Here is a 21,301-nt window from a genome sequence, read left to right on the forward strand (position 1 = left end):
ATTATTATTGCTAAGGTGCATCCATTTTTAACACAGGAGACTGCTGAGAAACCAATACATGTTTTTATAATGAGCAGGCTTGACTGCTGTAATGCCCTTTACACATAACTTCTGCTTCAAAAGAATTTTGTTGACTACCTATTCGTTATAGTATTATTTTAAAATTCTTATTTCATCTAATAAGTCTCTTCATCACCTTGCTCCCCCCACCCCTACCAGTTTGGCTTCCTTCTAGGGTATGGGCCTAACAGGGCCCTCAGATCCACTGGTTATAACCTATTATTCACACCTAGATACAGGACTCAGTGTCTGTGGCCCCTGCCCTGGGAGGGTCTGAGGGCTGTTCGGGCTCTGGATGGTTTAAAAAGGAACTTAACACATACCTTTTTAGTATTGCTTTTACTTGAATTCTTACTCATTTACATTTTATTGTATTGCCTCTTTTACATTTTGTTGTATTTCTTTGTATGTTCTGAATTTATCTGTTCTTTTAATTCATGGTGAAGCAGTTTGTGTAGCACTAAGGAGTATGACATCTGCTATATAAAGTATGATTGATTGATTCCATTCAGCCAATATAGTGTATTTGTCCGTTTAAGTGCAGGAGGCCGACCAATTGGAATTGGTTCACCTCTTTTAATGCCGTTCTTTATTTTTCTTTATTTTGTCTGCAGTCCTTCACTGATACGCCTTGCTGCATTATTTATTTTATTTTTAGCTCTTTGCTTTAGCTACATCCAGAAGCTTCCGGTTGTTCCCTTTCTTGTGTTTGATCATTGACATTTCTCAGAAAGAAAAAAAAAAAACATTCTGATGTTACTTCCGCAGAGGATGAAGTTTCGCTTTTGAAAAAGTGAAACTTTGAGCCCAGCGACGCAGAAACTTCCTGCAGTAGACGTGAGAGACCCACAAGAAGAAATGGATAGACGCCATTTGTTAAGGTGAGCTATCGTTTAATACCCGAAATAATTATAAAGAACTTAAGCGTGTAAAAGCCTTTTCTCACTGTTGAACAACGGCAGGTTACTGTTGTGCTGAGGAGAGCAATGCCGATCGGGAATAGGCTATGTTTTCTGAGAATACACTGCTGTGTGCGTCTGAGCGGAATTTCCTCATTTCACCGAGTTATAGCCTAAATCGTCGTAGGTGGATGTTTTAATGTCGAAATGTATTTGACAGCTACGTTGTGTTTCATTATTTCTGAGGCATAGTTCTGCACCAGCAGGCTATCCTATAAATTAGCGATGAATTGTCATCGATGGAAATTAAGATATTCTTCTTCTTCTTCTTTCGGCTGCTCCCGTTAGGGGTCGCCACAGCGGATCAGATCCGCATATTTGATTTGGCATGTTTTTACATCGGATGCCCTTCCCGACGCAACCCTTCCCATTTATCCGGGATTGGGACCGGCACTAGGAATGCATTGGGTTGCGCATCCCCAGTGGCTGGGACTGGGTTATTGAAATTAAGACTAATAGCCTAAGGTTTGGATACAATCAGCATTTGTCAGCAGTTTAATCACGTGGATTGAACCGAGTGTCAAAGTTCCGGCCTAACTTTGATTTCTTCCCATCCGAAGAGAATGTCCAGTTAATGCATTAATAAAGAAGAAAGTGGTCAGATGCTGTCGTTTAAATTTACTTAAGCTTACGGGTAAATAGTTTCATACATGGGTAAACCGATGTCGGTTAACATCATCGAGTTATGAGCCAAACATGGGTACAAAATACTTCAATCTATTTCACGTTTAATTTAATTAAATCAGGTGGATGGCTGGGACCAGCAACGTTTTATGACAGGCTGGAATTACTTTACTGATTTTCACGTTTGAACAGTAGGCCTACGTGTGTATTTTGTCAAGTATTTAAGAAATATTAAGCATACTCAAATGGGGAAATTCCGGATGGCACATTAGACTACGCTGTGCAGGATACTATGAACTGTATTTCCGTATTACGAAATTGAAATTTCGTAATGAATGTCATCGTATTTTTATAATTTATAATGATGACAGTTAACATGCTACGCAGATGGGAGTGATGAGGTAGTGTGTAAAACTTGCATACTGTATACCTGGGGTGCAAATCAAATTACTTTTGTTCCCAGCAATTACCTCAGTTTTAGTTTTCCGACCGCTCTATAAACTACGCTGGTTTACTCCTGTACCTGAGCTCAGAAAAATCTTTTTGATACACTGGCAGTCTGCGGCTGTAGCTGATTGAGCTAATTAAATAAGAGCAGTTGGCACAAAATCCTGAAACGGATTGGCCCTTGTTGTGGACTAGGGCCGTTGCGTTATATTTCATTATCAACTATTCCCCCCTCACCATTTCATTGAAATACTTTGAAATCTAATAGCTTTGATCTTTGAATTCACCAATAGTGAAGGTTGTTTCATCGGTTTAAATGAATGATGAATGTAATGTAAAACGAATGTGCATTGTTGGTCATACTGGCTACCACTGGACTGTGATTGCTTCATCGACCGAACAAGGGCCTTAGCATTACGAAAGGGGATGAACGTACATTTCCCACACTTGCCAAATGCTCAACAAAAAATAACTGAAACTGAAACGGTTAATAATCTGTCTTCCTGTTTTGCCAGTGACCAAGATGAAAACCCAGCACCGCAATATCAAAGTGTCCCCAGCTCAGGTATTTTTAATAACACTGTTAATGATACATTTTTCATTTATGATGATCACAATCATGTGGAAAAAAATCTCTGAACACAAGTAAATTATATTTTTATTTCTCAATATTCTTTTCAGTGCTGTTTGTTTCTAAGCTTTTACAAACTGACAGAACAAGTATATAAACAGTAAAAAAGGCCTTATTATGGTGTAATGATACTCTCTGTAGATCTTGTTTGAAGTATTCAAACAAGGAAGTGCGAGGCCGTCTTTATTATTATGCTGCAGCCTTATTGGCAGAATGGTCTGGATTTGTGGAGTCAGCAGCATTGCTGTGGAAGTGATCATTATTGCCACAGTTTAAAATAAGTTAATCTGACCTAATGGCACAAATCAGCGTTTGTGTTTTAGTCAATATTTCATGTTTAACACAGGTAAAAGCCAACTACAGAGAAATTACACTAAAGCTAACATGTCTGAAAATGAGAAGAACATGAATAAAGAATGTATGAATGCAAGGCTTATGAACAGAGGAGAAACAGGCTTTAAAATAAAGGATCAAATTTTGCTGTGACCTTTCACCAGGGTCCCAACTTATCAGCTAGGTTCCATACGGTGCACAGTAAACAGTCCTGGTTCATTATAGCAGCTTCGCTTGCTTGGCCTGAAAGAACTTCTCTTATTGAGCTGAAACAGCAGCTAGGCAAAGACAGAAGTAAGTAACAAAAGGAGAAACAAATGCTCTTTGTTTGCATGCAGGGCCTGTGGATCCAAACCAGCCAGAGGCTGGTGGGGCTACAGCGCCCCCTGCAGACTTGATGGATAAAGTGCCAGGTTATGAAGGCATAGGAATTGGAGGATATGGTGAGTGATGGCATGCTAGCGTCTGTCATAAGTGAGCTGTGCTACACTGAAGAAGCAGCAGGTCCCTAACTTCACAGTGTTTTCTCTTTTCCCTCTTGTCTGTCAACGCCAGACCTGCCTTACCAGGGTCCACCCCAGGCTCCAGGTCCCGGAAGCCCGGGCCCACCAGTCGGTGACTGGCGGTAAGGAAATGAGCCCGTTCTCAGTAAATGCCTGGAGAAATAATCCTCCTGCAGATGCTAGCAGGAAAACACACAGATTAATGTGAAAAATGCGCAAACAGAGTTGATCGCCGACTCAGTTGCATTTGGAAGTAAAAAGTCCATTGATGGGATAACCTGGTCATTCAGTACATTCAGGTACTCAGCTGACTTCATTTTATTGCCGCATAATGTTGCTGAGCCTAGACCTGACCCATTGAAGCAACCCCAGATCATAACACTGCCTCCAGAGGCTTGTACAGTGGGCACTGTCCAAAAAAATCCAAACAGCGACTTTTTTTTTGGCCAGGCAGTGTACATTCAAAAAGTGTCGATTTTCACTACTACTCAGAATGGTGTTCTTTCATATAATCATTGGTAGTTCCTTGAAATTCTCAGGAATCCACGTCAAAGTCTTAAAATTTTACTATGATCTGCAGAAGTAGCTTTGCATGTCTTTCATAGCCAAATTGGCTTATCTCCTCTAGCTTTGCCTATCTCATGTAGATTATAAGTCATTGATTAAAATCTTCCTCTCCCCAAAGCATGCAGAATTGGTACTTTTATTGTCCCACACACCTCTGATTGGCTCAAGGATTGTCCAATGAGTGTTCAGGAAAGTTGTCTGCCTGAACGTGTGAATAAAATGGTGCTTCATTTCACTGTATTTATTTCCCAGAATTCCCTCCATCAGCGAAGAGGTGGCGAAAGAGGCTTTTCTCGAGTATGCTGCCAGCAAGTGCTGCTACAGCAAAGGCCCCGCGAAAGAGATGGTCTTCACTGACCTGCAGGCCCACAACACATACAGGGTCAGTGCGGATGGCCCAAGGGCAAAGACTGATGGGTCAAGCTTAGGGCTGACTGTGGCTACTAGCTGTGTCTGCTCCATGCCTTTTCATTATGGTAGCAGCCATGCTATTCTCCTCACTATGGTAGCAGCCATGCTATTCTCCTTACTATGGTAGCAGCCATGCTATTCTCTTCACTATGGTAGCAGCCATGCTATTCTCTTCACTATGGTAGCAGCCATGCTATTCTCTTCACTATGGTAGCAGCCATGCTATTCTCTTCACTATGGTAGCACCCATGCTATGCTTTTCACTATGGTAGCTAGTAATCTGTACTGTATGTTTGTAGTTAGTCACAATCAATGATGTCACAGGAATCGCCTGTGTAAGGGCTGTTGGTCTATTGCACCTTCTCACAGTACCGGCTGGAGACCTTCACTGAATCCCGCTCTACGAAATGGGCCAGCGAGCCGTACACGGGTAAGAAAAGCACGCCGCTGGGATTACATTTCCCGTAGACACGTGTGTGTGCACGCATGTGTGTGTGTATGTGTGTACGTGTGTGTGTGTGTACACTAAAGGCCTGCTCTGCCTCACAGGTCAGATAGTGGATGGGTATATGGGCGTACCTCCGGGACCCTGGGATATCGCTGTTAGTTTTCCAACCTTGTTTCAGGACAACAAAAAGGAGGTCCGCGTTCCCCACACCTCCTCTGTAAAGGTACGGCAGTAATAACATTCCCCTCACACTCCTCTATAACGGTACGGCAGTAATAACATTCCCCTCACACTCCTGTAACGGTACGCCAGTAATAACGTTCCCCTCACACTCCTCTATAACGGTACGGCAGTAATAACATTCCCCTCACACTCCTCTGTATAGTGGGATATATTGTAGTTTTCATATAAATACCAGCATATTGGTATAGTGGGATATACTGTAGTTTTCATATAAATACCAGCATATTGGTATAGTGGCATATACTGTACTTTTCATATAAATACCAGCATATTTGTATAGTGGGGTATACTGTAGTTTTTATGTAAATGCCAGCATATTGGTATAGTGAGATATACTGTAGTTTTCATATAAATACCAGCATATTGGTATAGTGGGATATACTGTAGTTTTCATGTAAAAACCAGCATATTGGTATAGTGAAATATACTGTAGTTTTCATATAAATACCAGCATATTGGTATAGTGGGATATACTGTAGTTTTCATGTAAATACCAGCAAACTGGAGTAGTGGGATATACTGTAGTTTTATCATAAATACCAGCAGATTGGATTGGAGTAGTGGGATATACTGTAGTTTTAGCATAAATACCAGCAGATTGGATTGGAGTAGTGGGATATACTGCAGTTTTCTTATAAATGCCAGCAGATTGGATTGGAGTAGTGGGATATACTGAAGTTTTAGCATAAATACCAGCAGATTGGATTGGAGTAGTGGGATATACTGCAGTTTTCTTATAAATGCCAGCAGATTGGATTGGAGTAGTGGGATATACTGTAGTTTTAGTATAAATGCCAGCAGATTGGAGTAGTGGGACACTGTAGTTTTAGCATAAATACCAGCAGAGTGGCGTAGTGGGATATACTGTAGTTTTCATGTAAATACCATCATATTGGAGTAGTGGGATATACTGTAGTTTTCTTATAAATGCCAGCAGATTGGATTGGAGTAGTGGGATATACTGTAGTTTTAGCATAAATACCAGCAGATTTGATTGGAGTAGTGGGATATACTGTAGTTTTAGCATAAATACCAGCAGATTGGATTGGAGTAGTGGGATGTACTGCAGTTTTATTATAAATACCAGCAGATTGGATCGGAGTAGTGAGATATGCTGTAGTTTTAGCATAAATAGCAGCAGATTGGAGTAGTGGGATACTCTGTAGTTTTAGTGTAAATACCTGCAGATTGGATTGGAGTAGTGGGATATACTGTAGTTTTAGCATAAATACCAGCAGATTGGAGTAGTGGGATATACTGTAGTTTTATTATAAATACCAGCAGATTGGATTGGAGTAGTGGGATATACTGCAGCTTTATTAGAAATACCATCAGATTGGATTGGAGTAGTGGGATATACTGTAGTTTTAGCATAAATACCAGCAGATTGGATCGGAGTAGTGGGATATACTGTAGTTTTAGCATAAATACCAGCAGATTGGATTGAAGTAGTGGGATGTACTGTAGTTTTAGCATAAATACCAGCATATTGGATTGGAGTAGTGGGATATACTGTAGTTTTAGCATAAATACCAGCAGATTGGATTGGAGTAGTGGGATATACTGTAGTTTTAGTATAAATACCAGCAGATTGGGTGTTCTTTCTGTCTCTGTCATGTTGTCTATTTTCAAAGCTCATATGTGCTGCAGTGGAAATTCTCCTCTAATGACCTTCTCTCCCCACCCTTAGGGTTGTCACTCTTGCATGAGTCTCGGCCGAAATCCTTGTAGGAATTGTGTGACGTCAGGAATGGTAATGCCTTTTTCTTTTCCACCTCCATTACAAATGTTGATTAGACCTGAGTGAAAACAATATTTCAAATGCATTAACCCTTAAGGCACAAGGAAAATTCCAGCAGATTAGTTTCACTGATATTCGGAAGAAAATTGTTCTTTAGTTTGATCTTGTGATTTGAAATGGCGATGTTTCATTGAAAATTCTCTGGGATCTGCCGGGTTTCTCAAGTTTTACCAGAAACTAAAGGGGTCCAGCGTTTTCAAACGCATCTTCTTCACATCTTAAACGCTGATGAGAACAATTGGCTGTGGCCACGGTGGCCTGTTCGCTGTAGGCCTGTATGGAAGGATTATCCTGTGTGTCTCTGTCCCGCCTGTACCCACCGTATGATGAAGACCCTGCCGGCTCGTTTCACCCCTGTGGGCGCGGTCACAGACCTGTGCGTCTCGGCCAAGTCCACAGCTGTGTTGTACACGTGTGTTTTGACCCCGGTCTGCGCGTCACGGTAACAGGCCGTCGCGCGGTTCCCGCCGCTGCGTCTCCATGGTTTCAGATGCAGTGCTGGGTGTGCAACGGCTCCGGAAGGCGTTTCTCTGACGACCGCTGCAGCCACTGCAACGGCCTCGGCCGCGTACGGTGAGCGCCGGCCTCCGCTCGGATTCGCCGCGGAGCGCGCCGGAACCCCGGCCGAGCCGAAGGGCGGAGCGGTGCTTACTGACGCTCTGTGTCTCCCAGGTGCACGTCCTGCGCGGGCGTCGGCTCCAGCACCTGCGGGACATGCCAGGGGAAGGGACAGCTCCTGTGCTTCATTAAGCTCGTGGTGAAATGGTAACGCCAACAACCTCAATCATATTTTACATCGGAGTCGGTTGTTTCACTACTGAGGTTACACATGTTTTCAGTTCATTTCAATTCGCCCAGCTCAAAAATTGGAAGACTTTTCACAGAAATTATTACTCATTCTTCGGTTTATAAATGGACTTCAGTAAATTTGCTGAATTGACTGAACTGAAATGCTGTGTAAATGTACACACACATACAGACACAAATCACACGCAGACACACAGTTTTTCTGACCAGTGTAATGTTATACTTAATAAGGTATTAAGCCAGCTATGAACACAAAATCATAGGAACCGCTGTGGTTTCCATAGGAACATGTGTATTGCACTGAGATTTTATTTTATTTTTTTCTTCTTCCTGCTCGCTTTAGGAAAAACAACGTGTTTGAGGGTGTAATAGACAGGCAGTCGGGTTTGCCGATGGACCGGATCAGCTCCGTTACCGGGGAGACGATGTTCACTGACATGAGCCCTGTGGTAAGAACAGAACACCTTAATTTACACCACAGCTGCACTCTAACCAGCACCTTTATTTAAATGGAGGCCATCGTTACTTCACACGCATACTTTCATACTTTCATTTATTTGTGTAAATAAATATAAGTATGCCCTAGAACTTCAGTTTTTTATTATTTTCCTATTAGAAATCAGAGAATTTATCTGGATCTTTATCATTTTGAATTTTAAAAACCTGGATTAAAAAATCTGTGAAAATATTTAACTGTGATAATATCTACAGTAGGTGATAATCGGAGTTTGTTTTGAATAGCTGCATATCGCTTGTATGGCGTTGTAGTGCACATCAAATCACAATTATAGATGACTTCATTACAAATCCAATACTGGAACATGCTGTGCTTTCAGTGGTTATATATTGGCAGATATATTTCAGTGGTTATATATTGGCAGATATATTTCAGTAGTTATATATTGGCAGATATATTTCAGTGGTTATACATGTTTTTAAGCATGGTTATGATGTGCTGAAAACAACGTCAGGGTGAAAATGACCAAAATCCAAAAGCCTCTTTGAGCTGTAAGCAGCGGGCCTTTCATGAGCTCATGTCTGACGTGCTGTGAGTGAAAATCAGTTTTAACCCTTGTGTTGTCTTCATATGATGCATGCACCCACAAAGTTAAAAATGACCCACCCTCGACAGGCCCCCTGTGGTGAAGCCTGTTCAAACCCTAATCAATATTTTAATATAAAACAACCTGTCACACATCAATAAATTGGTGAATAACTGTTTTCCTACTTCATCAGTCTACACCACTCATTTGTATTACAAAAATGTAAATATTAAGTGCTTTTTTAATTGAATTCTGATTTCATAACTGCAGGGTTACTAAAGACTTGTTAGACAGTCTTTGTAGCCTGATGGTGTACCGCATTTCTAAAGATATAAAAAAAGGCAATGCTTTTTTGAATGGTAGGTTCAGTCCAGGAAAAGTCACCAAATTTCAAGCTTAAAAAAATACATTTGGGAGGTTTTCACCTCTGTTAAAGGTCGGTTATGACCCGAGGACAACACAGCGGTTAAGCAGAATACTGGCTCTTCTATATTTTGTGATTGTGCCGTTCTGACCACACTCACACCACCAACTGCAGAAAGGAAGTGCATATAGGTATGACTGGCTGAAAAGAGCATGTTTGGTTGAAAAAGTTGTGTCCATAGAACAGCGCTACAGTTTTCTGTCGTGTGGACATTTTTGTTGCTTTTTGCAGGTCTACCCGGTGACTGGTTTCCCAGATAACGCCATCAACCAATCAGCAGACAGGGCTGTGAAAGAACACCAGGCCCAGTATTTCTCCTCCTGCCGCATCCTGCAACAGGTGAGTTCAGTTCCTACACTTGCACCATCCTACCTCCCACATCCTTTATGTGTGTGTGTATGCATGCATGCATGTGTGTGTGTGCGTATGCACGCACGTTTGTGTGTGTATAAAACACCAAAGCTTTTTCTGAGATTGAGACTTACCCCGATAGACCAAGTCTGTTTAAGAGGAGGAGATTCTTTACCTCCAGCAGTAAATAATTTCTGGCCCCCTGATGCAAGATTGCTCTTTTCCTCCTGTGTAGAGGCAGACCATTGAACTGATCCACGTCACACGTGTGCACTACAGCTGGAAGGAGAAGACTCACATCTACTTTGTGTACGGGGCTGAGCACAAAGTCTACACCGATGACTACCCTGCCAAGTGCTGCTGCTGCTCCATCCTGTGAACACACCACACGCGCTCCGTATTCACACCCTTCCTGCAGTCATCCCAGTAGCCGCGTTTCCAGAGCTACGCTAACGCCCGGCGAGCTAATGACAGACGAGCGAATAACAGGCGAGCTAACACCTGGCGCGCTAACACCTGGTGCGCTAGCGGCAGGCCAGTTACTGACAAGCGCACTAACACCCGGTACGCTAAGGGCAGGCCAGTTAATGACAAACACGCTAACACCCGGTGTGCTAAGGGCAGGCCAGTTAATGACAAACACGCTAACACCCGGTGCGCTAAGGGCAGGCCAGTTAATGACAAGCGCGCTAACACCCGGTGCGCTAAGGGCAGGCCAGTTACTGACAAACACGCTAACACCCGGTGCGCTAAGGGCAGGCCAGTTACTGACAAGCGCACTAACACCCGGTGCGCTAAGGGCAGGCCAGTTACTGACAAACACGCTAACACCCGGTGCGCTAAGGGCAGGCCAGTTACTGACAAACACGCTAACACCCGGTGCGCTAAGGGCAGGCCAGTTACTGACAAACACGCTAACACCCGGTGCGCTAAGGGCAGGCCAGTTAATGACAAGCGCACTAACTGAAGACGAGCTAATGACAGACTGTCGAATAATCGGCGAGCTAACGCCAGACGAGCTAACGCCAGACGAGCAGCTTTGCCAGCGCATCGGCTGTGCCTCCTCCGTCTTTCGCTTGGTCCTCAATGGGCCAGTTGACGTAAAGGAGTGTGGTCATGAGGAGCTATAAAAACACTTCCCTGGCGGCTTTTTCCCACCCTAAATGTGACGTTAGTGGCGAGGATTCGCTGTGAGGGAGGGGTTTTGAGTTTCTCTGGCACCCCCGAGGCCTGATAATGAATGGGTGAGGAAACATGGGCCAGCTGTCTGAACCTTCACCATGAAGCTAGCCCTGGCTAGCATCGCTGGAAACGCGGCTACTGACATGATGACACAACTCTTAATCATCTAGTGCTCAAGAGCACTTATCCTTCTTCGGTCTATGAAAGTAGAGTCTTAGGCTGTTTCCACTACTGAATATTAAAGAACTGCAAAATAATTGTTACAATTTTCCTAAACTTTTCAATCATTTTTCAGGCTATACTACTTATACACATTCAATCATACATACATACATACAATCAGTTGTGATTATTGCTGGTTTTCTGTAATGCTGATAAAACGTCTTTATCCAGTATGGAAGTGTGGATCAGTGGTGAAGATAATTTTTGTACTGGAGATTACTGTGCTTCTGAGAGTTTTAGCAGTTGTTTAAATGTACGGGCTTATTTGGTAATTCATATTTTTTCAAGAAACCAAAAATCTTTTTTTTAACCTGATTTTTTTGTTCTAATAAATGTGTGCTTGTGCAATATACATGTAACTCCATTTCATTTGAACTTAGACTAACATTGCATAGCTTCTTGCATGTAATTATGAAGCATTGTATTAAGGTTGGCATTTTAAATGCCTAACTTCACTTGACTTCCATACGGCCCAGTGCTACCTGTATATCTACCACCTCTGCCCTCCAGCAATCTTAGCCAGAGCATCCACGTTCTCATCACCTTCCACTCCAACTTGAGCAAAAACAAACCGCCATCCCCATCCCCATTATTTCCACAATTAGACTTCAGACTATTCAACGCTGCAGCAGAGTCAGAGCGTATCACTGCTCAGAGTGGCTTTACCTTCTGCACCCATCCTGAGCTATAATCACAGCCATCATCCCAAGCGCTTCAGTAGCCAAACCCACTAATTGGAAGGGGTGTCCACATACTTTTAGCCATGTAGTGTACATCATCTTTCTCACCATCATTTTTTCCCCATTATTCTACAAGTTCCATTACTTTATAAATTGGATGTCAAGGGCAATAGGCCTACAGCTGGAACTCCTAGAGGGATCTATACCTGTGTCAAAGGGTAGATTAGACCCAGCTTCGTGAGGAGGATGGCTGGGAACACTCAGAGGCTTAGGCAGTTGTAGGTCGGAAAGATGCGTTTTATTTTCCCAATTAAGGAAAAAAATGCGGAAGGAAAAATAAAACAAAAGTCCAAAAGTGCAAAAATATATACAATAAGCAAAAGAAAACGACCTGAGAGTCAAAGCAAAATAATCAGCAAATAATATGCAACTAAAGGCAAATACTCAATGATAGACTTCTGTCTAGTCAACGATTTTGTTCCTCACACAACTGAAGTAGAACTGGAAAGCAGACATTGCATCCATTCCAACCCTGAGCAATTGATCTGAAGTGCTTAAATAAACCCCTCACTCCCGCCACGATTGGACTAAACCAATTACTCGCCACATCACAGGGGGAGATTTGGGATGAAATCAAGAAAACGCCAATAAACTGCAAAGAAGGTTAAAAATCAACCACGAGAATAAATTGTAATTATTATAAATAATAAAGCTAAATAATGACCGAGTCAAAACGGCACAAAACAGCATAAATAAAAGTTAACTGAAAGCCGTACTTCCGGCAAACACTGAGAATTAAAAGAGACACAAGACTGTAGTGAGACCGACGAACACAACAGAGCAAATTGGAAGATGGTAAGACATTACAACAACCTTAATGTTAAATAAACTAAAACTTTAAACAACAAGATGGTGTAGTGTTTGGTTGTGCGGTTGAGATGAATGAACATTTAAATGAGCAAACGGGGGTATTTTGTACTGTAGCCTATGCATAAGGGAATATGTTTGTTCTCGCAGCAGCGCGATTTATTTAGATGGTGCACACATTTAAACAAACTGGTATGAACTACGGGAGTTATGGAGGTGGTGTAAAGTGAATGGATGAGCTAGCCAGGTGAATGTTAGTGCTGTGAAGGTATTAAACCAATAGTTAACCGCATACAGACATTTAAGAAACACGCGAACAAAGAATTCAGTGGCAGTATTAGCTGCCGTGACGGCGGCATAACCTGGCTGTATAAAATATTTTAAAATTGCAATGCCACTGCACTTTACTACTTCACAAGAAGCAACAGTCCTCCAAACCTTATTGTATATCTCTGTCGCTGCTTCCATCGCATTGTCTGGTGCATGTTTTATCGCCACAGAACAAACTCCGTCCTCTCTAGGAGCCGCCCAACCACATCCCTCCAGAGCCCTCGTCAGTTCATACATGCTAAACTCCACATGCATGGCCTCTCTCCTGTCTCCTTTCCTCCTCAGAACATCCCCATGCTCCTTTAACATTTCTCTACTTCATGTTTTGCTCTAACTACACAGATTGTCACATCTGAAGAGCCACAGAAAATGCCCGACCAATCATATTAGCTTTTTCTTCGTTTGTGACAGAAGCAGTGGCATCTCCTTCCACAAACACTGGGCATCCCACAGATGCCCTTTCCCATTGGTTTTTAAAACCTTTTCCAAACTATTCAAATTTTGGTGCTTCTTGCCAAAAGAAGGCACAAAATTCACATCACACCTCCTGTTTTGCTCTCTTAATCATTTGTCTTGCTAATGCTGGACTCCAATCATGTTTAATACTATTCCTTTCAGTCAGTCCGTTTTTCAGTACTTGGAGAGCTTCATCCCCGCAGCTGACCACCTTACACCTTTCCTCGGACAATTACAAATCTTACTGCCTTAGCACACTCATCTGCAGACCCCTCCGTTTCCAGATTTTGCCCTTCCCATTGGCGTAAGTGTTTAAACAGTTCCCAGGTTGCTTTTTCAAAGCACCATCTCTTGTGAGGGTCACCACTTTGTACTCTTACATCCGCATTAACCTGGCACATTAGTGGATCACTTCTGATCGTGGTTTCCCTCATTACTTCTCATTCACATCTCCTTACCATTGATGCAGATACCAATGTTAGATCCACACATGATTCTGTGCCCCTGGCAATATGGATTCTTGTTCCACTTCCATCATTTACACTAATGCTGGCTCTCTATTATCCATGATTTCCTCTATTATATTTGCATTATTGGCTCTATGTACACTTCTTCACAGTTCATTACGGGAATTAAAATCACCACACCAAATAACCTTTCCGCCACTATACTTACTGTTAATCCCTTCTAGCAGTGGTTAGTGATGCTACAAGGAACAACAAATAATATTTTCACTCAGCTATAAAATTTCATTACACAAATGTGTGTCTGTATGGAAATCCCACTTGACACTTACACATTTATTGTGGACCAAGGTGTTCCCAGGGCTTTTTGTCTTAAAATGTGTAACTTTAAATTGTCCCCTTAATTTTTTTTTTTTTATCGAAATCTGGATCAAACATAAGGGGAGGGTCTTCCCCGTCTCACTCTACTGTAATTATTATTTTACCTGCCGAGTTCGAACGTCTAGAATAGCCTACATGCATTTTGAGTTGTTAAAATATCGTTTATTTGTTAGCAGTTTGGTACCAGGGAAATGTTTATTTATTTTGAATTGGGAGTAAAATGCACAAATAAAGGTCCCATCGTCTCAACTCGTCTTCATTGGAGTTGCGAATTCCTTGCGCGTGGTCTTTTCGGGTCTTTTGCTATTTTTCCACCGCTTTCCCCCGCTAGTTCTTCATAGGGTGCGGGGGATCATGACGAAAGGGGGTGTGATTTAGAATGCTGGGACAGGTTTGGAGCTCCCTTGTTGGATTTAATCTGCGACGACCTCGTGCTTCCTTTGTGCACACAAGAAAACGACATTTAAAGCAAATAATTTTGATAGGTCCAGATCCGCGCAATTCGGTGTTTGGCACTTCAAATGTGTACGCCCACAAATCTGCTTATTAACGATGTTTTCTGAACTTTACCGTAAACGCTACTCGTGCGTGAATGTACATTGAAAAACAAAGGGTCTGAACAGGCGGGGCTGACATTCCGTAGTTTTCCAACACAAGCTATTCTTTACCTAACGTTGCCCGTTCATATAAAACTTTCATCCTGCGTGATTTGGTCTTAAAGAGAAGAGAGGGTGAGCATTGGCATTTTCTGACAAAACCATGGATGAAAGAAACTATTTAGGGGATCTAGGTGAGTATTCCCTCAAAAGACTGACATTGAGACATTCCTGCTTGTTTACAGTTGGCGTAGGCTATGACATTACGGTCAACATATTCGCATAGTTTTAGCTCATTTTTCGCCTGGAATGTTTTGTTTTTAACTCCTCTCCAAACCCTTGTAGCATTCAGTAGAGATCTCTGTAGATTCATGATCTTGGTATTGATCTACGGACCACAACACACTTGAGTCGTATCATTAACTAAATAGGCTAGCTAAATGAATAAGTAAATAAATAAATAACATTTTAAATTAGTGGTGCGAATTACAGCTTAACGACTATTAAAATAAAGGCTGGACAACTTATATTCATGGAATTTAGCTAATATGATCGTTAGTCAAAAATATTTTTAGCTTTAAACATCTTTCCAACAAAACGAAAATCATGGAAAGATCGAATCTATTACAAATCTAGATATATCTTGTCATTGTTATTTTTTATTTGAATTGCAGAAACAGTGCCAAAATACGCGTAAAACGGTTTCAGGGTCCGTTACACAGAAATAACTGATGCCAATGCATGCGTTTGGGTGCGTGGATGCATGCAGATTAGCTACATAATTACGTAAAAGCATCCCAAAAGCTGTCATACCGGTTTCTCTATCTATCATAATTTAAACAGAATGGGTCAGCTCCAGCGTCGAGTCTGCTTGCGATCTTCCAGTCATCAACCCAGTTCTTTAGGCTACCTGTTAACCTCAGGTTAAAATCCCTAGACCACAGATCCGCATTATTAATGGCTGTCATAATCTGTGAAATAAGGATTAGCTGTTCCAGTTTTTAATGTACAACCCCAATTCCAAAAAAGTTGTGACAGTATGGAAATGCTAATTAAACAAAAAGGAGTGAAAATGCAAATTCTATTCACCCTGTACTATATTGAAAACACTACAACAGAACATTATTTGATGTTTTACTCTGTCAATTTAATTGTTTTTTGAAAATATACACTCATTTCAAATCTGATTACTGCAACACGCTCTAAAAAAGTTGGTACAGTCGAGTTTTTACCACTGTGTGACATCACCATTTCTTTTAATGACACTTATTAAGCGTTTGGGCACTGAAGACACCACTTGGTTAAGATTAGCAAGTGGGAAGTTCCCCCATTCTTCCATTATGCAGGTCTTCAGCTGCGCAATTGTACGGGGCCTTCGTTGCCGTATTTTGCACTCCATAATGCGCCACACATTCTCAATCGGAGACAGGTCAGGACTGCAGGCAGGCCAATATAGCACCTGCACTCTCTGCTTACGCAGCCATGCACTTGTAATCCAGACAGGATGTGGTTTAGCGTTGGCTGCTGGAAAATGCAGGGACCTCCCGGGAGAAGACGGCGTCTGGATGGCAGCATATGTTTCTCCAAAGTTTGTACATATCTTTCTGCATTAATGGTGCCCTCACAGATGTGCAAGTTACCCATGCCATGGGCACTGACACACCCCCACACCATGACAGACGCTGTCTTTTGGACCTGACGCTGATAACAGCTTGGATTGTCCTTTTCCTCTTTGGCCCGGAGGACACGGCGGCTGTTTTGTCCAAAACCTATATGAAATGTTGACTCGTCGGACCACAAAACACACTTCCACTGTGCTACTGTCCATCTCAGATGAGACCGAGGCCAGAGAAGTCGGCGGCGCTTCTGGACAGTGTTGATGTATGGCTTCTTCTTTGCATAATAAAGCCTTAACTTGCATCTGTAGATGTAGCGGCAAATGATGTTGACTGACAAAGTTTTACCAAAGTATTTCCGAGCCCATGTCATGATATCCATTACAGACACATGACGACTTTTAAGACAGTGACATCTGAGGGATCGGAGATCATGCGCATTCAGAAGTGGTTTTCGGCCTTGCCCTTTACACACTGAGATTTGACTGGATTCCTTGAATCTTTTAATCATATTGTGGACTGTAGAGGGTGGAATGCCCAAAATCCTACCGATTTGTCTTTGGGGAACGTTGTTCTCAAAGTGCTGGATTATTCGCTGACACATCTGTTGGCAAATTGGTGCCTCGACTCATTCTTGCTTATGAAGGGCTAGGCCTTTCTTGGAGGCTCCTTATACACTCACTGGCCACTTCATTAGGTGACAGGAGTGGCACCCGGTGTGGTCTTCTGCTGCTGTTGCCCATCTGCTTCAAGGTTTGACGTGGTGTGCGTTCAAAGATGCTCTTCTGCATACCTCGGTTGTAATGAGTGGTTATTTGAGTTACTGTTGCCTTTCTATCAGCTTGAACCAGTCTGGCCATTCTCCTCTGACCTCTGCTATCAACGAAGCATTTTCGCCCAAAGAACTGCCGCTCACTGGATATTTTCTCTTTTTCGGACCATTGTCTGTAAACCCTAGAGATGGTTGTTTGTGAAAATCCCAGTAGATCAGCAGTTTCTGAAATACTCAAACCAGCCCGTCTGGCACCAACAACCATGCCACGTTTAATCACTTAAATCACCTTTCTTCCCCATTCTGATGCTTGGTTTGAACTTCAGCAGATCGTCTTGACCATGTCTACATGCCTAAATGCATTGAGTTGCTGCCACATGATTGGCTGATTAGATATTTGCGTTAACGGGTGCAGTTTGCAGTTGAACAGGTGTACTTAATGAAGTGGACGATGAGTGTATATTATAACTAGAGCCCGACCGATATATCGGTTTGGCCGATATATCGGCCATTTTTTGACTTTTTTTGACGACATGGTGATCGGCAGTTATGCAGGCGATGTGTCCCGATTTTTAAATAAGTATAATAAACCAAAAAACATTGATTATTTATCTGTACTTGTCTGTTCGAACGTTGTAATTGCTATTTACTAGAAATATCCAGTAGAGGGAGCTCTAATACAAGTGTGAACTGCAGCAGCTGACGCGCTAGTTCTGTAATAAGACGTTTGTCACTCGTGCCTCATCCAGTATTCTCCACTGCAGGACTTGTCTGCACAGATTCGATTGCCGCAATAAAGGTATATATATTTGTGAAAGTTTTTAATTAAATGCGTTTATACGACCACTATGTTTATCAATCCTCATTATCAAGCGAGCGAGCTAGCTAACTTATTTGGTTCACTTTAGCAAGCTAGCTGGCTAGCAAGCCTTTATGAAGTGGCAGTGAGCACATAAGCAGCGTAGGATCTACATTTCCAGAGGACATCGCTGTATTCTCAAATAAATAACCAGCCAAAGTAAAATGGTGATTGAATGCATCACACATTTGTTTTTTTATCTGAAATAATGATATTAGCTAGGCTACTATATGACGCTGTGTCAATAGCCAACGCGTTATTGCAAGCGAGTGTCATCTTGTCACGCGTCATCGTAGCAAGCTAACCAGACAGTAAAACCGCAGATAAAACACTTCTAACATGAATCATTTTAAGCCATGTTATCTAGCTTTGTCGTGATAACATGAGAGAAGGATTGCTGTTGGAGAAGTGAATCAACCAACTGTTAGCGCGGGTAACCTGCACGGAAGCGCATTGTAGGTTTTTTCACGTATTTCATCCAGTCAATTTAATTTCATCGAACGTTACACTTTATTCACTCATTAGCTCCGCTAGATAATGTCTTACTCTTTGAGATCATGTAGTAGAAATAAAATAAGAAAATATAATTAATTTAACTTACTGAGAATATATAATAAGAAATAATGAGACTGTGTAAATAGCTAATGCGTTATTGCGAGCGAGTGTCATCTAGTCACGCATCAGAGCGCATTGTAGTTATTTTCACCACCGAATTCTTATGGACAGGGAAGCTCGCTAGATAGTCTTAGTAGGAATAAAATAAGAAAATATAATTAATTTACTGAGAATAGATACTAAGAAATAATAATAACAAATTAATAACATCAACAATAATAATATTAATAAAAATACATGTTTGAAACTGGAAAACTGATTTTTTAAAATTAATTTTTTATAGATGGCTGGAAAAGAAAGGAGTAAAAGCAAGATTTGGAATTATTTTGTGTGTTAATATATATATATATTTAATTTAATATCATCTTTTACATTTTTTTATCTAAAAAGTTCTTTGTATGTTTATTTTTATTTGTTTGCTTATAAGTTAAATGTTCTTAAATATAGAAACTTTAATAAAATACAAGTTTTTCAAATTGATTTGAAAACGTTGCACTTTTTGACAAAATATTGGTCAAATCATCGGTAATCGGTGGGCTTGGACTCTCCAAAATCGGGATCGGCATCAGACCCAAAAATCTGGCATCGGTTGGGCTCTAATTATAACACGATTGCCTCACCTGTTTAACATCACCTGTATCACATCACCGTGATATTTCAACTTGTCACATTGTTATTGGTCCTAAATTGCCCCTGTCCAATTTTATTTGGAACGTGTTGCAGGCATAAGTTTCATAATAAACGTATATCTTCAAAAAAACAAAGTTAATTAGATAAAACATAAAATACCTTGTCTTTATACTATTCTGTTTGAATACAAGTCAAAGTAAATTTACAGATGACTGCTTTCTGTTTTAATTTGCATTTTTAATTTACTGTCCCAACTTTTTTGGAATTAGGGTTGTAGTACTCTGGTCGAGGGATTGAACTCATTTACATTGTGCTAAACAATGTCCATGTAATCTCACATACAGTATTTTAGTATACATTCATTTACTTTTCGGAATATATTTTCATATAACCCACATTTTAATACTTTTTTGTGTAAAGTGATTTGTATTCCATGGAAGAAAAGAACTATAAATATATTGTTGTTGTAATGTGGTGCTGTGATAGCACAGTTGCCTTGATACTGAAATGTCTTGAGTTTGAATCTTTTTACAGTCTATGGTTTGAATCCAAGGCCCCCCCTGTGTGGAGCTTGTATGTCCTCCCTGTGTCTGTGTGGGTTTCCTCTGGGTACTCCAGTTTCTCTCACAGTCCAAAGACGTGCGGGTCAGGTGAACTGGAGAGTCTAAATTGCCTGTTGGCATGAGTGTGTGGGTGAATGGTGTGTGTGCCCTATGATGGTTTGGGGTTTACTCTTACCTCTTGCCCAATGCATGCTGGGATAGGCTCCAGCCCCCCTGTGACCCTGACCAGGAATATGTGGTTTAGATTATTAATATTGCGTGCAATATTCTGCTAGTAATACACACAGGTGTGGTGATAAAGTTTAACAGAGTTTGGCAAAAAGACGCATTTCCTGCAAACATTTCTTATCAAGGGTATAAGTGAGTAGTCTCTGTCACGTATTTTGAACTGCCTTTCCAGTCTGGTTACAATTAAATATTCCCAGTCACACACTGTGAAATATCTTGTTTGTGCAAACTATGTAGGTATCCTCTGTGGGCATTATTAAAATTGTATTATATCCCCCAGGATTAGTTGGTGATACACTGAATTGTAACTCCAGGTATTTCATGTTGACATGTGGGAAATTTGCTGTAACCAGCAGATACCAAACCTAAACTCTCATCGCTGATGCTCTTTCAGTGTAACTTTACTTTATTATTGTAGAGAGCAGATAAAGGTTTTTGTCCTTTAAGTGCCTAATTAAGGAATACGTCTTCGGGCAGAGAATTTATTTTCTTAGTTTTAGATTGCAGACTTTTCCAGAATTGCTTTTCCATGTTGCATACAATAGGGGAGTTGTGAAATTGGAGTGGAAAGCTCGTGAAATATATTATCTTTCTGATGACAGCTAAAGCTCTGGCACTGCATCGGTTTGATTAGCTTTCACTTTATGGTATGTTGGGCATGTTGTTGCAGAGATGCTTCTGTGGAAGGATCTGTCAAAAAAAGAGGTGTTTCACCTTTCACCCATAAGATATTCAGACATTCAAAAGAGCCCCAATGAACACCAATTTTTGACCCAAAGTGCAATTTGTCTGTGCATAATCCAGATAATCTTAATTGCAGGCTCAGCTAAAATGCTACTGTTTGCAGTCATAGTGTAATTCTTACACTTATCTTTCAGTGATGATGCGTATCACTGTCTGCTAAATGACTTCCCGAGCTCTTTCTGCATCCAACTGGAAACAAGGAGCTAAATAACGTAAACTCAATGAAACAGTCTCTCACAAAAATAGCATGTAATTGTGAGATTATAAACAGTGAATCCTACCTTGGTGGTCCCCTTTGTGTGGTGGCCACCTGTCCTTGACCACTTTTGGTACTCCCTACACTGTCTCCTGTGCAGTGTTCCCTCTAGGAACCCTGCCAGTGTCATTGTTTACGTTTCCAACTCGACCTCATCATCACTCTCTAGCTCTGTTTTTCCTTCTGTT

At 41.3% G+C, this 21,301-nt stretch overlaps 2 protein-coding genes across 3 annotated transcripts in view; both read left to right on the plus strand.

Annotated features, from left to right (window-relative positions):
* The first annotated feature begins 790 nt into the window (after window positions 1–790).
* On the plus strand, window positions 791–10,171 carry ssuh2.2 (ssu-2 homolog, tandem duplicate 2). The gene is made up of 13 exons (XM_035388870.1): window positions 791–941; window positions 2,606–2,655; window positions 3,393–3,497; window positions 3,610–3,679; window positions 4,377–4,506; window positions 4,905–4,965; window positions 5,085–5,206; window positions 6,917–6,979; window positions 7,518–7,600; window positions 7,700–7,792; window positions 8,178–8,283; window positions 9,533–9,640; window positions 9,888–10,171. The coding sequence occupies exons 1-13, from the start codon at window positions 919–921 to the stop codon at window positions 10,029–10,031; spliced, it is 1,158 nt and encodes a 385-aa protein (XP_035244761.1). The 5' UTR covers window positions 791–918; the 3' UTR covers window positions 10,032–10,171.
* Window positions 10,172–14,602: 4,431 nt separating this feature from the next.
* ssuh2.1 (ssu-2 homolog, tandem duplicate 1) overlaps window positions 14,603–21,301 on the plus strand; it is a 35,486-nt gene continuing 28,787 nt past the window's right edge. The window contains exon 1 of one of the 2 annotated variants that reach the window (XM_035386813.1): window positions 14,603–15,024. In XM_035386813.1, coding sequence (XP_035242704.1) covers window positions 14,994–15,024 — 31 coding nt within the window. In that variant the 5' untranslated portion in view covers window positions 14,603–14,993. The remainder of the gene's footprint in view (window positions 15,025–21,301) is intronic. The other variant, XM_035386812.1, reaches the window with a different exon arrangement.

Source organism: Anguilla anguilla, chromosome 13 (genome assembly GCF_013347855.1).
Source record: "Anguilla anguilla isolate fAngAng1 chromosome 13, fAngAng1.pri, whole genome shotgun sequence".
Lineage (NCBI taxonomy): Eukaryota > Metazoa > Chordata > Actinopteri > Anguilliformes > Anguillidae > Anguilla > Anguilla anguilla.